Raw genomic sequence first — 14,726 nt, 5'->3', positions numbered from 1 at the left:
AGGGCGGAATGAACAATTAATGGCAATGAAAAATAGGGCAATTACCATAACAATGACGGGCAATTAACATCACCCAGTGAGGGTCCTTGGGCAAGACCCTTAACGATACCGCTTACCTCACAACATGAGAGACAATGAACCACATGTCATGCCGGCTCAGACGTCGCCCGGCCAAACAAGGTCTGCGTCAGGTGCTGAGGGACCAGAGCACCCTGATGGAAAGTGGGCTACTGGAACAAGACGGAAATGGACTAGATGTGAGAACAAGGTTCTGTTAGGATGCTACTACTCAAGTGATCCCACCCAGAGGGGTTACATGCAGAGAATGTGGAATGAATGGATGCTTCGAAACCCACAATCAGGGCTAACTGCCAAACAACTGGTAGCCCAGTGCTCTAACATCCACAAACTGCAACTCCTATCACAACTTGAGATTGAAGCAATACAATACAATGCCACGGGAGAGCCAGAACAACAGGTCAGAGAGGAGGTTATACCACACTCCCACCCTGAGATAGGGTACACAGCCCCAACAACCACAATTACACTGAGCGAGGCGGCAACTGACCTGAAAGACAAGATCATGTCTACAATGAACACTAGGCAACCCCGACACCAGCTACAACGGTTAAGTGATGGACCGCCTGAAAGTCTACTGGAAACTGTGAATGAAGCATTGAGGGCAATTCCTACCACAACCATCACAGAAACCAATGAACTGGTTTACACTTCAGCAGCAGTGATCCTTGAGATGCTTGGCTATAAGAGCAACCATGGAAGAAAACAGTACCCACCATGGAAGCAACGGTTAGAGGCCAAAATCAAGGCAACTCGGAAGGATGTGAGTAAGCTGACAGAGGCTCAAAGAGGTACAATGAGAAAGCAAGTACCTAAGAGATACAGCCAGATGTCCATACCTGAAGCACTGGAAACTGCCAAACAAAGGCTCCTAGCCTTGAGCAGCCGCCTAAAGAGGTACACAAGAGACAATGAAGCCAGACGAATAAACAGGCTCTTCGCAACTCAACCTGCAAAAGTGTACGCTCAGTGGCAGGGTCAAAACAGCCGAGCAGACCCACCAAGGCTGGAAACTGAACAGTACTGGAAAAGTATGTGGGAGAAAGAGACAGCACATAACAGCAATGCCCAGTGGCTGGTCTCTCTGAGAAAAGAACATAGCAACCTCCCTGAACAGAATCCAGTAACCATCACAGTGGCTGACATCCAAGAAAGAGTCTCAGGTATGAAGAACTGGACAGCACCGGGCCCTGACATGATACATGCCTACTGGCTAAAGAAGCTTACCGCACTCCACGAGCGCCTGGCAGCACAAATGAACCAGCTGCTTAGGGATGGGACTCACCCCGAATGGCTAACGGAAGGGCGAACGATCCTGATCCAGAAGGATCCCTCAAAGGGTGCAATCCCATCCAACTACCGGCCAATAACCTGTCTGTCCACAACATGGAAGCTCATGTCAGGCATCATTGCAACCAAGATAAACAGGCACATGGATCAATTCATGAGTAACACACAGAAGGGCATTGGTAGAGACTCCAGAGGAGCCAAACACCAACTCCTGGTCGACAGAACAGTCGCCCAAGACTGCAAGTCACGACACACCAACCTGTGCACAGCCTGGATTGATTACAAGAAGGCCTATGACTCAATGCCACACACATGGATCACTGAATGCTTGGAGCTGTACAACATCAACAGGACTCTAAGAGCCTTCATAGGAAACTCGATGAAGCTGTGGAAAACCACCCTTGAAGCCAATGGGAAGCCACTTGCACAAGTGTCCATCAAATGTGGGATATACCAAGGTGATGCTCTGTCCCCACTGCTGTTCTGCATAGGTCTGAACCCCCTCAGCCAAATAATCAACAAGACTGGCTATGGATACCGACTCAGAAATGGGGCCAACATCAGTCACCTCCTCTACATGGATGACATCAAGCTATATGCTAAGAGCGAGCGTGACATTGACTCCCTGATCCACACCACCAGGATCTACAGTACTGACATTGGGATGTCATTCGGGCTCGAGAAATGCAGCCGGATGGTGACAAAGAGAGGCAAGGTAGTCCACACAGGAGGGGTCTCACTCCCAGAAGGAACAATAACAGACATCGAAGACAGTTACAAGTACCTTGGAATTCCCCAGGCAAATGGCAACCTGGAGCAGGCAACAAGGAAAGCTGCAACAGCTAAATACCTCCAACGAGTAAGGCAAGTCCTGAGAAGCCAGCTCAATGGCAAAAATAAGACCCGGGCAATAAACAGCTACGCACTGCCAGTTATCAGATACCCTGCAGGAATAATAAGATGGCCAAAGGAAGAGATACAGACCACAGATGTTAAAACACGAAAGCTCCTCACCATGCATGGAGGGTTCCATCCCAAATCCAGCACACTGAGACTGTATGCTAGCCGCAAGGAAGGAGGCCGAGGACTAGTGAGTGTAGAAGCCACTATCCAGGATGAAACATCCAAGATGCATGAGTACATCAAGCTCAAGGCCCCAAATGACAGTGTGCTCAGTGAATGTCTCAGGCAATGGAGAGCAGAGGACACATTGCTGGAGGACAGATCCTCATGGGAGGACAAACCCCTGCATGGGATGTACCACCGGACCATAACTGAAGTGGCTGATATCAAGAAGTCCTACCAATGGCTAGAAAGGGCTGGCCTACAGGACAGTACTGAAGCGCTCATCCTGGCAGCTCAGGAACAAGCCCTGAGCACCAGAGCCATAGAGGCTCAGATCTACCACACCAGACAAGACCCAAGGTGTAGGCTGTGCAAAGAGGCCCCTGAAACAATCCAGCACATAACTGCAGGATGTAAGATGCTGGCAGGGAAAGCATACATGGAGCGCCACAATCAAGTGGCTGGAATAATATACAGGAACATGTGTGCAGAATATGAACTGGAAACCCCAAGGTCAAAATGGGAAACACCTCCGAAGGTGGTAGAGAATGAGAGGGCAAAGATCCTGTGGGACTTCCAGATCCAGACTGATAGGATGGTAATGGCAAACCAACCAGACATTGTAGTGGTGGATAAAGAACAGAGGAAAGCCGTTGTGGTGGATGTGGCAGTGCCAAGCGATGGAAACATCAGGAAGAAGGAACATGAGAAACTGGAGAAATACCAGGGACTCAGAGAAGAACTGGAGAAAGCCTGGAAAGTGAAGGTGACAGTGGTGCCTGTGGTAATTGGAGCACTCGGGGCAGTAACCCCCAAGCTGGAGGAGTGGCTACAACAGATACCTGGAAAGACCTCAGACCTCTCAGTCCAGAAAAGCGCAGTGCTAGGAACAGCTAAGATACTGCGCAGGACCCTCAAGCTCCCAGGCCTCTGGTAGAGGACCCGAGTTTGGAGGAGAAACCACCCGCGGAGGGTGAGAGGGGCGTTTTTTTTTTTTATATATGTATGTATGTATATATTATCCATGCTGATGAAAATGAATAACATTAAAAATAATAAACATTAAAAAATGACCAATACTTAGATTGCCATGACTACGGTTCTAGTTCAGAAAACTGCTGGTACCAAGTTTTCAGGATTTTTATCAGATACAGACGCTGACAATTTATGTTCACTGCTCCTAATTCTTAACTTCACTTTTCCTATTAACATCCATCCATCCTTTTCTGAACCCACTGAATCCCTTTCAGGGTCACAGTGCTCATGAAGCCAACCCAGCTACTGTCTGGCAAAGGACACCCTGAACGGGTCACCAGTCTGTTGGAGGGCCACACTATTGCACACCTAGGGCCATTTTAGAATCATCAAATAAACTTTGAAGCTTGATTTTGGACTTTGGAGGTTAGCCGTAGTTCCTGTAAAAAAAAAACTGGCATGCACGGGGAGAACATGCAAACTCCACATAGAAAAGGTTTCAGCCGTGATTTGAACTTGGACCTTCTTGTGCTAACCCTGCGGCCCCACTGAGTAATCCCCTTTAGAGATTTTACCATCATCCTTTCTTATCATTTTCAGTTCAGTTGGTTGTGTGAAGAAGGCAATAACTTGAGGTAGACCCATCTCAGACAACATTTTTCTCTGTTTTCCCTGTGTCACCATTCTGTCACATGGCTGAATTCATTTCATAGATTTAAGGAACTTTCTGCAAAAAATTGAAGAACGATCTGGCTGCAGACAAAATGGCGCCTTACATTATTGGCCGGAATTGTAAACAAAAAATGTTTATTAAAACTTAGAATGGTGAAAACATTAACTGTTGGTGTCGCCGGTTCAAATAATATTTTTTTTGAGGAAAATGTGTGTACTTCCTGTTCCGGTCAAGGACTTTCGGTTCTGGACGTTGATGTCTGCAGCCAGGTCCTCTTGGAGAAAATCTTCCACCAAAGCAGCTCAGGTGTGTTGGGACGCAATGTGCGTGTCAGGTTATGAATCTAAACTTTAAAATGGAAAAGGTAGTAACTAAAAGTCCATTTTAATTTAATCTATTTATAAAATACAAGTTTGTAACTAATGCAGCCTCAAGTTGTAAAGAAAAACATAAAACCAACTATAACCAACCAACCAACTTGTTTAATAAAGTTCAGCCGGAATCATTGATCATTTAAAACCTTAATAAGCGACAGATTACATTATGTCTGTGTAAAATCCCTTGTTTGGGCTGTTGTTGATGATGCAAAGCTCCTTTCAGTTGATTTAAAAAAAACAACATGTAGACGTGACCAGCTTGGGTCAGAGAGGAAAGGAAGAAGGCAGACGAACACAAAACACTGACACATCCAAATTATACTGAAACTTTTATGGAGAACAAGCTGAGGAAAAAATGTACACAGAAGAAAATGGGTTAAAAAAAAAGTGAAAAGCTGAGAGCATTTTAGACAAATCTGCAGTAGTCTGGGTTGGTTGATGCATAACTGAGGGCACGGCTCAACCAGACCTATGGTTATCACCATGGGACAAGTTTTACGCCGATAGCCTTCACGGCTATTAGGCGCTTTCAGCAGTATTCAGCAATCACTGCTCATTCGTTGACAGCACAGCAGAGTCTAAAGTGTGTAAAGAAAAGAGGCTGTTTATGTCGGATCATCTGAGCTTCCCTTTCTTTCTCATTAGGTGCTGATATGCTGCCATCTTTTTTTCCCAGCAGAGAAAAGAATACAGTTGAGAGTTTTCATCAGTTGCACCAAAGCAGTAAAGTAGTGACAGACGATCAATAGAGATCCGGCGATTAAGATATCTCACTCTGGACAGACTTACTGGTGCATATGTGTGAGTGGCCATGAGTCCACTGAAAATCCATCACCTGCTGCTCTAATCTCCCTCAGCTGGCTCTTCAGTCGTGAAGCCAAAAGGCTTTTTTAATGGAAAAAATGTGTTCACATTTTGTCTAATTTCTTATCGTTTTCTAACTGTTTCACTGAAACTGCACTAATTTTAGATTTTCTGAAAAACCACCTTTTCAGAGGAGTTCACCTTTAGCTGCTGGCGTGCGGCGCTAAAATCCTGGGAGAGGCTCAGCGAGTGCTTTCCCTCCCAAGGCCGCACCTGTGACTGTTTTCTGACGTGATCGATGGAGAGCAGGGATCAACACCAGCAGACTCCTCTGAGCCTGAGCTGAAAGTCCACTTGGCAGGGACACAAACACAGCACCTCATTAAATTCAAAGCTCCCATTGCTGCCACAGTGCGGTCGAGCCCAGACGCTGCTGCACTGATGAAGATCTCCAGAGCAAAGATGCAGGAAGGCTCCTAATTGCTGCATTGTAATGCGGTGCCTGTGCATTTCCACCGTTCTGACACTAATCCAATCGACGCAGCATTGTGCGCCGTTTGAAGAGCTCTGACTTATGCTTGGTAAAACTGCCATATTGATTCAGTCATTACAAAAGCAGGAAGGGATTGGCTTGTAGGCACAGCCTGATGGTGTGCTGCAGCTTCTCTCTATAGCTGTCAGTCATACAGAATTTTTTGAATGGATTTGACTCTCAAAAGTGATGACTCCTCAGTCAGTCTGTTTCCCTTCTCCTCCCATTTCCTCTCACACACTTTGTAGCCTCAAAATCTGCCTCCTTTTCCTGTCCAACCCTTTTCCTTGGCTCTTTTCCTGCCTTCCTGCCTTTTCTTCTCAAGTGTCCTATTTGGCTCTAATGACCTCTCCATCTCTTTTTTTCCTCCTCTCTCCCTGCAGGTACCACCAGGCAGCCCAAGGAGGGGGAGGTGCCGGGGGTGGACTACAGTTTTGTGAGCGTGGAGCGGTTTATGGAACTGGAGCAAAGTGGAGCCCTGCTAGAGAGTGGAACCTATGAAGGTGAGCTGTGGGAGCATGTGCAGACAAGCGCAGGTGCTTGGGGAGCAGATCCAGAAGCACGTGTGTCTGTTGAGCTGTTTTGCTATTTTTAAATGTGCTTTCTTGCGCTACAACGTGCATATCTGTATTTGATTAATTAGATGAGTCGGGTGGTGCTCTTGTTCACAGCTCAAGTGCACTGGCTGTGGAGTGTAGATTATTTTAGTGTGTGTGCTGAACTGATGCCAGCTTCACATCATGTCAAGTCTGCAAACGCCTGCTCTGTTGCACTGTCAGGAAAACAGCTACAGATGGGGGACTTGCTGGTTCATTCACCCAGAAGAAATTTTAAGAGCATAGGAGGCTGAGCACAGTCACACCAAGTGTGTGCAAACGTGCACACACACACACACGTGTTGTCTTGCTTGTTTGTACGCGTGTCAACAAAGTATGACTTCCTTAAAGTAGAAATCTGCTGTGCCCACTGGAGGAAGCTGTCACAATTTATTTGGATGCACTGGAGGTGCTTTATCTCAATTAGGGATTTTCGTTTGGAAGTCTCAAACTAATTGATGCTGCGTTCTGGCAACAATTAATAGTTAAGGCTTTTGCTGTGAAAGTTAACAGTCGCCAAGTTGTAAGACAGTGGAAAGAAGTAAAAATATCTGCCCAAAATTTCAGCTAAACGCACAATCTTGGGTAAACATGTGGTTTAGTGGTTTCTGTTTTCACTTTCAGGATCACAAGTAAATAAGCAGCTGCTGGTTTTGGCGCCTTGAGCTACCAGACTCTTGGTACTCCAAAACAGAGCACCTGTGGAGGAAATTATACGAGTGTTCTATATTAAAGCAGATATGGTGCCCCTTTACTCCATACACAAGTTTATGAGGATGCCCTAAATAATTGATCACAGGAGCTGCTCAGCTGGAAACGTTTTGTAGTGGATGGATTGTAAATACTACATTAAAAACGTCTCCACGGGTTATATTTTTATCTTACAACTGGATTTATTTATTTTTTATCTTTTAGGAATCATAGTTTATTTTGTGTTTTTGGAAAAACTATAAGAAGAATACATTTCTCAAACAGCTTGACAGAAGGTTGGATTTTTGCTCAGTCCTGTGAGGCATCGAAGGACGAGAACTTGGCTGTGTAATATTGAAACTCTTTGGGGTCAATGTGTTGTAGCTGTCCATGTTACTGTGCAAGACTATGTGCATGTTGGAGGCTCCATGCAATATTTATTGATACGGGATGAGTCACAGCTGAAGGTGGATATAACTGCACAAAAGCCAAGATGCCTTCAGGCGTATCTGGCAACCAACATCAGGGGAGCATTTTGCTTTCAAACCTGTGTGGTAAGGAGGGACCTGGGTCTAACCTTTATCCTATCATCTTCATCAGTTTGGTCTTTCACAAGGGAGTGTTCTTACTTTTGAGTTTCTGTTTACCTCTACATGGGTAATCAAACAGATTTTTGAATTTGATCAGTTCAGCTTAAACATTTGCCTTTTTTTTTTAATTTAAATTATTGTTAATCCGGAGCAGGCACAAAAATGCCGTTGTATAAAGCTTGTAGCAGTGGCGTAGAGGCAAAGACAAGCCACAACCTCCCAAATAGATCCATGTACATCTTGGTTTTCCTCGTCTGAGCTGGCATCTGGATCAAAACTGTACGGTAGATAGCTCCAATACTGCTCGCCATGTTTGTTGCATCGGTAATGTTAGGTCAGAGTTGTGAGGAGCTGTAAACTAGCGGGAGAGCCTATAAACAGATGGATGATGGGTCGGGGTTGGGCTTACTAATAAACTAATGTAGAAACTATGTCCTAGAAAACTGCAAAGATTTTTTGATTTAGGCTAAAAGCGACATAATCATAATTAAAAGACCACTGGGAACGCTGTTAAAATAGATCAAAAGATGATCGGAGCGGGACTTTAAGGCTGATGTTATTCTTTTTTGCAGCTTTTCTCTATGAGCTGTTTTATTCTTTTTTCTAGATTATTGTGCCGTGGTTCTGCCGCATGCTCATGCACTCTCAGGGCATCACCTACAGTTCTTTCGGAAGTTTGTGGCAACTTTTTGTTAACCCATTTATGAAGAAGAAAAGAAACTTGAGTCGTCAGTTTTCTCTTTGTGATCCATTTCCTCCCTCTTTTCTTTGAAGGGTTAGAACAAAGAGATGATGAAATAAAGCATATTTGCCTCCCACTCACAAGAGCATGAGTTAATCAGATAGAAAACTGAACCTTTTTGATATTTAATTTTCTGATATTAGATTTATTTTTTACTTTAGTATTCTTCAGGCTTTTGCCTCTTAAATATAGATTGAAATGATAGGTTTCAGCTTTGTGAATACATAGTCATGTTGTGCTGTTCTCCATCTAGTCTTTAAGTAAAATGAATATAATATAAAAAACTCAAGTCTATAAAGTGGCTTCTGATAAATATGCATAGAGCCATTTATTAAAGCAGTGTGAAAAAAAAGCTGTGTACATTAAAAGAATAAGGTATGAATATTGAACAGAGAGAGAAAAAAAGTGGAGTAATTAAGGTTGAGTCTCTGTTTATTTTGAATTTTTATTTTAATTATGTATGTAGTTCAAGTTATTTTTATTTACTCTGGAAGTTTATATCCAGCTTTTTACTCCACAACAAATGTGTTTTGTTTTTTTCATGGGCATAGACGAGGGGCGCAATGCCATTATTGCCCCCCCAAATCCAAAAGAAATAAAAATACCCCCCCCCCCCCAAAAAAACAACAACAAAAAACACAAAAACAACAAAAGTATAATAAAAATAAAATAAAAGACAAAAAAAGTTACAGATGGACGAATGGACTAAAAAAAAGAAAAATTCAGCTTCAACAGAGCACAAAATAGTCTCCTGCTTGTGCCTGTCCCTAGCCCGGTGTATATGCAGAGGGTAGTGTCAGGTAGAGTATTCAACATGAAACTTAAATAGATCAAAGGAGAGGACAGATACATGGGTAGATGAACTGAAGCGATAATGGGATGGTTTTCTACTCATTTTAGGGGCTCAGACCGAAATGAAACCCTAAACTCTCAGCACACCCAGACTTGCCCCCCCTGATATTCTACCTGCATCCCATAGTGGGTCTGCGAAATCCAGGCATGCTAATCAGGTACCAGGATACAGAACCCCCAAGCCTAGCACTCTGATAACATAAGAAAGTGCTAGGTCTAGACCTAGGTCACACTTTTAATAGTCAATTTTAATAGACTACATTTAAGGCTCTTGATTAAGTTTTGGTTCACACTCTGTTTTAACTTCTGATTCAATCTGATTTGATCAATTACCTTTTTTTTTTCTTTTTTTTCCAATTCAATCCAATAATGTTTTTGTTTGGTTTTGGAAACTGGTTTTAAATTACTGATGGTATTAAATACACAAAATGGAATCCAATTTAATGAAATTATACACTTTTAATGAAAAATAACAGAAAAGTAGTTAATACTTAATCAAGAAATTGCTTTAAATAAATAATTTGTTTGATTGTTTTTTGATTTTGATTTGTTTTTTGTGATTTTGGATTTTGGAAGTGAGAAATCTTTTAACTTTAGTAATAGATGTATCAGTGTCCGGCTCTGGCAAACATATATTCCTCTTTTTCAGTTGAAATGTTTTATTTAGTGGATTTTGTTTCACTCTTAACAAACAGAGGTCTTGTTTAGTGATTCTGGTCTGCTTAAATGTGCTGACTCAGCACTTCAAATGAGCTGTAAAAGTGTCTGACAAGTTTTAGAGGGTCCTGCTCATGTACACACACCACTATTTATAACTTTCAAGTGAGAGAGACACTTCAGACGGTCGCTTTTTCATTCAGGTTAGAGGTTTTGCAACTACACTGAATGTTTTCATCAAGTGCCAGAACAAATGTGTCTTCATCAAAAGTCAACATTTTGTAAAAACAAACAGGATATGTCCTTTGGGGGAAAAGTCTTGATTTGTAATTCCGCACATCTGGAGAGGATGAAACATTTTCCTTTTAGGTCACTGAGGATAGAGTCTGCTGTTGGGGAAACAAATGGGTTTGATTAAAACCCACCCATGACTAACATGTTACTCCTCCTCTTCCTCCTCCCTTTCTCCAGAGATGCTTCGCCTGTCTGTTCAAGGCGATAGTTGTAGCAGATAAAGAGTAGCAGACAGGTGTTGCTGGCTAAATCTGCACAGCCATGGACAATACTAATTTAAGTATAATAAAAGAAAATTGAATGAAATACTGGCAGTGTAGTGCAGTTCCTTAACCCATGTGCTATCTTAGATGACCTCACCCTTACATTGACGTGTTATTCCTGGAGGAGAAAGGTGGAAAGATTTCATGTAATCCATGGACACCATTGAAGATCTCAAATTATTGAAGAAAAAAGGTTCAGCGCACTGTCTAGTGGGTCTAGATCAGTGTTTTTCAACCAGTGTGCCGCGGCACACTAGTGTGCCGTGGGAGATGGTCAAGTGTGCCGTGTGAAATTGCCCTCATTAACTGATCTAAAAACATTTCCCATCTCCAGGATTTCAGCTCTGTGTTCATCCAAACAGGCCCTGATAAAACACTCGTTTTCGTAAAATACTTTTTCTTTGCGTTTATTTTATTTTATTTTATTAAAGATATTTTGATAAGAATGACGGCAGCGCGATTCAGCTGCAGCTCCGGCTGTATTTAGGAAAAGTCCCCCCCCCCCCTTTACCTGTCTCCACCAATCATTCTTGAAGGCTTAATCACATGTCATCAGTCTGACCAATCAGAAGTGGTTAACGTCTTCACTTCCTTGTCCCGATTTAGCTCGTAAAGTCGCTCAGTTCTAACAAAAATAGCAGCTAAAGCTCGTCTTTAGCGGTGTAGCTTTCCACAGAATCCGGTATCAGACCGTGGAACAAGTGAACAAAACCATGAAGCTCCGAAAAGCGATCTCCGCCGGCCGTTTTTATGCACTACATCTCCCATGATGCATTGGGTTGTGAGAGTGACAGCGTAAAAGGAGTTCTGTTGTTAAACGTCTTGAAAACAACGAACACACTTCAAACTTTTTTTAAATCTTCTAACTTAACTTTTGTTACATCTTTTAGAAAAACAGCTGCAGCTTCCAGCTTTTTCTGCAATAATTATCACAAAAATGCATGTGAGATTGTGGAGGGGCTGTAGATCAATACAGACTATGAGTTTCTCCTTTTTTTTTTTCATTTCTGGATGCTGGTGTGCCGCGGGATTTTTTTTAAGCTTAAAGTGTGCCGCGGCTCAGAAAAGGTTGAAAAACACTGGTCTAGATAACCCAACTCCCAATGCTAAAGTGCCTAGGATAGCACAAGGGTTACAGACTCACTCCAAAAAAATGTGTTTTTGGTGGGTTTTTTACTATGTTTTTGTGGCATTTTTCTGGTGATAGAGGATACACATATAAAGATAAGTAATCTTAAAATTCTGTTTCTCAATCTGTCTTCATTCAAATCGTTGTAAAACAAGAGTACAGACATAAAGATGGAGTTGGAAAACGCTTTTGTGATGTACAGGTTTCTACAGCTCCCTGCTCCGCTCCATTCTGATGCATCCATGTAAGTCTTTGTTTTCCTCAACTGAGCTGGCATTAGGTTGGTTGTGAGGAGCTGCAGGTTAGCGAGAGAGCAAGTAAATAGATGGTTGATGGAAAGGAGGCAAATATTAAATGAACTCCTCCCGCTCTGCAGAAACTATGTTCTAGTAAATAATACAGGTTTTTTTTATTTTGAAACCTCAAACATTTTTCTTCTCTAAATTCATCACAGAGGAGTTTGTTTCCTCCAAAATGCAGCCATCTTTTAGCTTTAGTTTGTTTCAAAACATCGTAGGATCCACTCAGCAGTAAAAAGTGACAAAACTAAACCTGGAGCTGACACACGTCAGAAAACCTAGAATCAGTAAAAGAGTAAAAGCACATTTTATCTGTGCAAAATGTATTAAAGTGAGATTTCATCACAATGCATGAGTCACTGTTCCTTTATGGAAGCAGAAGCTTCCATCTAGTTTAAAAGTTTCTATTCCTAAAGAGATAAATTGTTTAAAAAAAATGATTGAACATTAAACTGGAAGATGGCAGGGGTGTGTATTTTTCGGGATTTGGCTGCTGAAGCTTCTGTGTTTAACAGATTAGCATTTTTTTTTTGGTTTGGAAACTTAATTCAAGGGAAAAAAAGGATTAAGTGGAAGCACATCATTGGCTCCTATGTGGGGGTGTTGGATTTTGTAATCCCTGTTTATGTTTTAATGTCAAATTGTTTCTATTTTTTTTCTTCCATTTTGTTCAAAAGAGCCAGTTTGAATTAAAGTGCATTGTTTCATGCGAGAAAGCATTAAAAACCAGCAGCTCTCATTGTCAGCTTCTTCCTTGCTGGGGTGAGAAAACGGCTCATTTACTTTTCCTTATTAACTGTTTTGTATATTTAAAAAAAAAGTTTCCTTTCACTATAAAAAAGTGTAAGAACTTTTCATCATCTTTACATCCTGTACCTACGGACTGAAGTCTGCACATAACAGCTGAGATTGCTCACCGTTGATGTCTGTCCTCAGATAACTTTTACGGTACCCCAAAACCTCCAGCCGAGCCGTCCCCGGCAGCCCCTCCTCTGAATGTGAGTGAGGCTCTGCTTCCCGGAGCCCGGCCCAGCGCCCAGGGCAAGAGAAAGAGGAACCAATCGGTTAGCAACATGGAGCAGCGAGCCAGCCTGGAGCCCCCTGAGGAGGAGGAAGAGGAGAGCCCTGTTGTCAATGGTAACGGGGTGGCTATCACACCAGGTACTTAATGAGAACTACTACTACATTCACACCAGGCTTGTTCAAGCGACCACTTCCAGTGAAAAGTTATGTAATTGCATGTTTCAAGCGACATTGTTTAAAACTCATATGTTCAAGCATAGCTACGCATGTTTTTATGTCTGTTTTTGGGCCCTACACACAAAATACGTGGTCATTGAACACAGTAAAAGTTCAACCTGTTGAACTTTGACCAATCAGGATTTCAGATTTGGTAGAGACATATGGATAGCGGGAAGTGCCAACTATTTGAAAAGAGATCACGGAAGAGAAATTAATCATTGCGGTTTTTGTCCGGCCAGAATTATATGACACCAAATCTTTCACATATCGGAATAAAGCCACAAAAGAAAAAGCTTTAAGCTAGATTCATGAGATTTGCACCGCTTTGAAACACACAACACACCCCTTCCAACTGTGAGTTACATGCGCTGGTAGTGCAATAACTGTGATTATTAATTTCTCCTCAGTTGTATTAAAAAAAGGCTATCCATACGTCACTGCAGAATCACCGATTGGTCAAAGTTTAAGTGGTTTAATTTTTAACGTGCCTTCAATTGCTGCAGGTTTTGTTTGAGGAGCCCAAAAACTGACTCAAAAACTTGCGTAGTGACGTGTGAACGCGAGAGTTTTTAATGCCAAACCCAGAAACTCTCATTTCCATGTGTTTACAAAGAGTTTTTGTTGAAAGTGGTCGCTTGAAGGTGCTTTTCCAAGCCCGCTGTGAACGACTATTGTTTGTGTTGATCTTGTTCTGTGACTGTGTTTTTTTAACACCGCATTCATGTGAGAAGCAACATTTGTTACCTTGTGTCTTTTACAGTCCAGTTTGCATTTCAGTTTTCTGCATGAGCTGCAGAGCTCCACGTTTTCCTCATGTAACACAATGCACAAGGGCACCTTAATCTCTCCATTATTAGTCACTGGCTGGATTCACTTTGCAAAGCTTTACCTCCCGTCTTTCTGTCCTCTCATTTCTCTGTCTCTCTTACTGTCTTTCTGCCACTGGCCTTTGTCCTTGTTGCTATTAATACTCCAGCTCCCTCTCTCTCTCTTCCTCTGTTCTGCCATCGTCTTCCTCCTGACCTCTTGGTTTTTCTTCGTCCCTGTGGTCCTGGCTCTGTTGCCTTCTCCTCGTCCCGCTTCTTCCTCCATCTGTCTTTGTAGTCTGTTAAAGCATGTCAAATTTTTTCCTCTCCATTTTCCCAAAACAGGCAGCTTTTTGCTACTTCCAGCTACTCCTTAGTTCCCCCAAAACAAGCAAACTCTTTCTAGAATTTGAAATACGCTGATTTTTTTTTTTCCAAAATAATTTTTTCCAAGAAAAAACTAACCTTATGTTTTTTCGATCTGGAAGAGTCTGATTTAACTGTAGGTTCAAAAAATGTAAAACTTTATTATTCTAAGACATATGAGGATGCTTTTCATTTTGTGGACCCTCCTTTTGCTGGAATTTCCTGCAGTTTAGGGTTTGTTCCCTTAGTTGTGTGCTCTTCATCACATCAGCTCCCCTCCCTCAGTGTGTTCCCTCCTCAGCCTCTGACCCCCAAAGTCTCTGTCTTTTCCTGTTTCTCCATTTCTGACATTCCTATGTTGTTTTCTCCTCATGCTGAATGTCCTCAGAGTTCAGCTCCCCCCTCC

General features: G+C 42.4%; 1 protein-coding gene across 15 annotated transcripts in view; it reads left to right on the top strand.

Moving 5' to 3' along the window:
• The window catches only part of magi2b (membrane associated guanylate kinase, WW and PDZ domain containing 2b), a 93,510-nt gene that overhangs the window by 47,439 nt on the left and 31,345 nt on the right, over positions 1-14,726 (top strand). For all 15 annotated transcript variants that reach the window (XM_011476269.4, XM_020703674.3, XM_011476267.4 and 12 more), the window contains exons 3-4: positions 6,178-6,297; positions 12,843-13,067. In XM_011476269.4, the coding sequence (XP_011474571.1) occupies positions 6,178-6,297; positions 12,843-13,067 (345 nt within the window). The remainder of the gene's footprint in view (positions 1-6,177; positions 6,298-12,842; positions 13,068-14,726) is intronic.

This window comes from Oryzias latipes, chromosome 6, assembly GCF_053564925.1.
Source record: "Oryzias latipes strain Hd-rR chromosome 6, Olatipes_Hd-rR_3.1".
In the NCBI taxonomy this organism is placed as follows: domain Eukaryota; kingdom Metazoa; phylum Chordata; class Actinopteri; order Beloniformes; family Adrianichthyidae; genus Oryzias; species Oryzias latipes.
The sequence above is the reverse complement of the archived record's forward strand: the minus strand, read 5'-3'. Positions and strand labels throughout refer to the sequence as shown.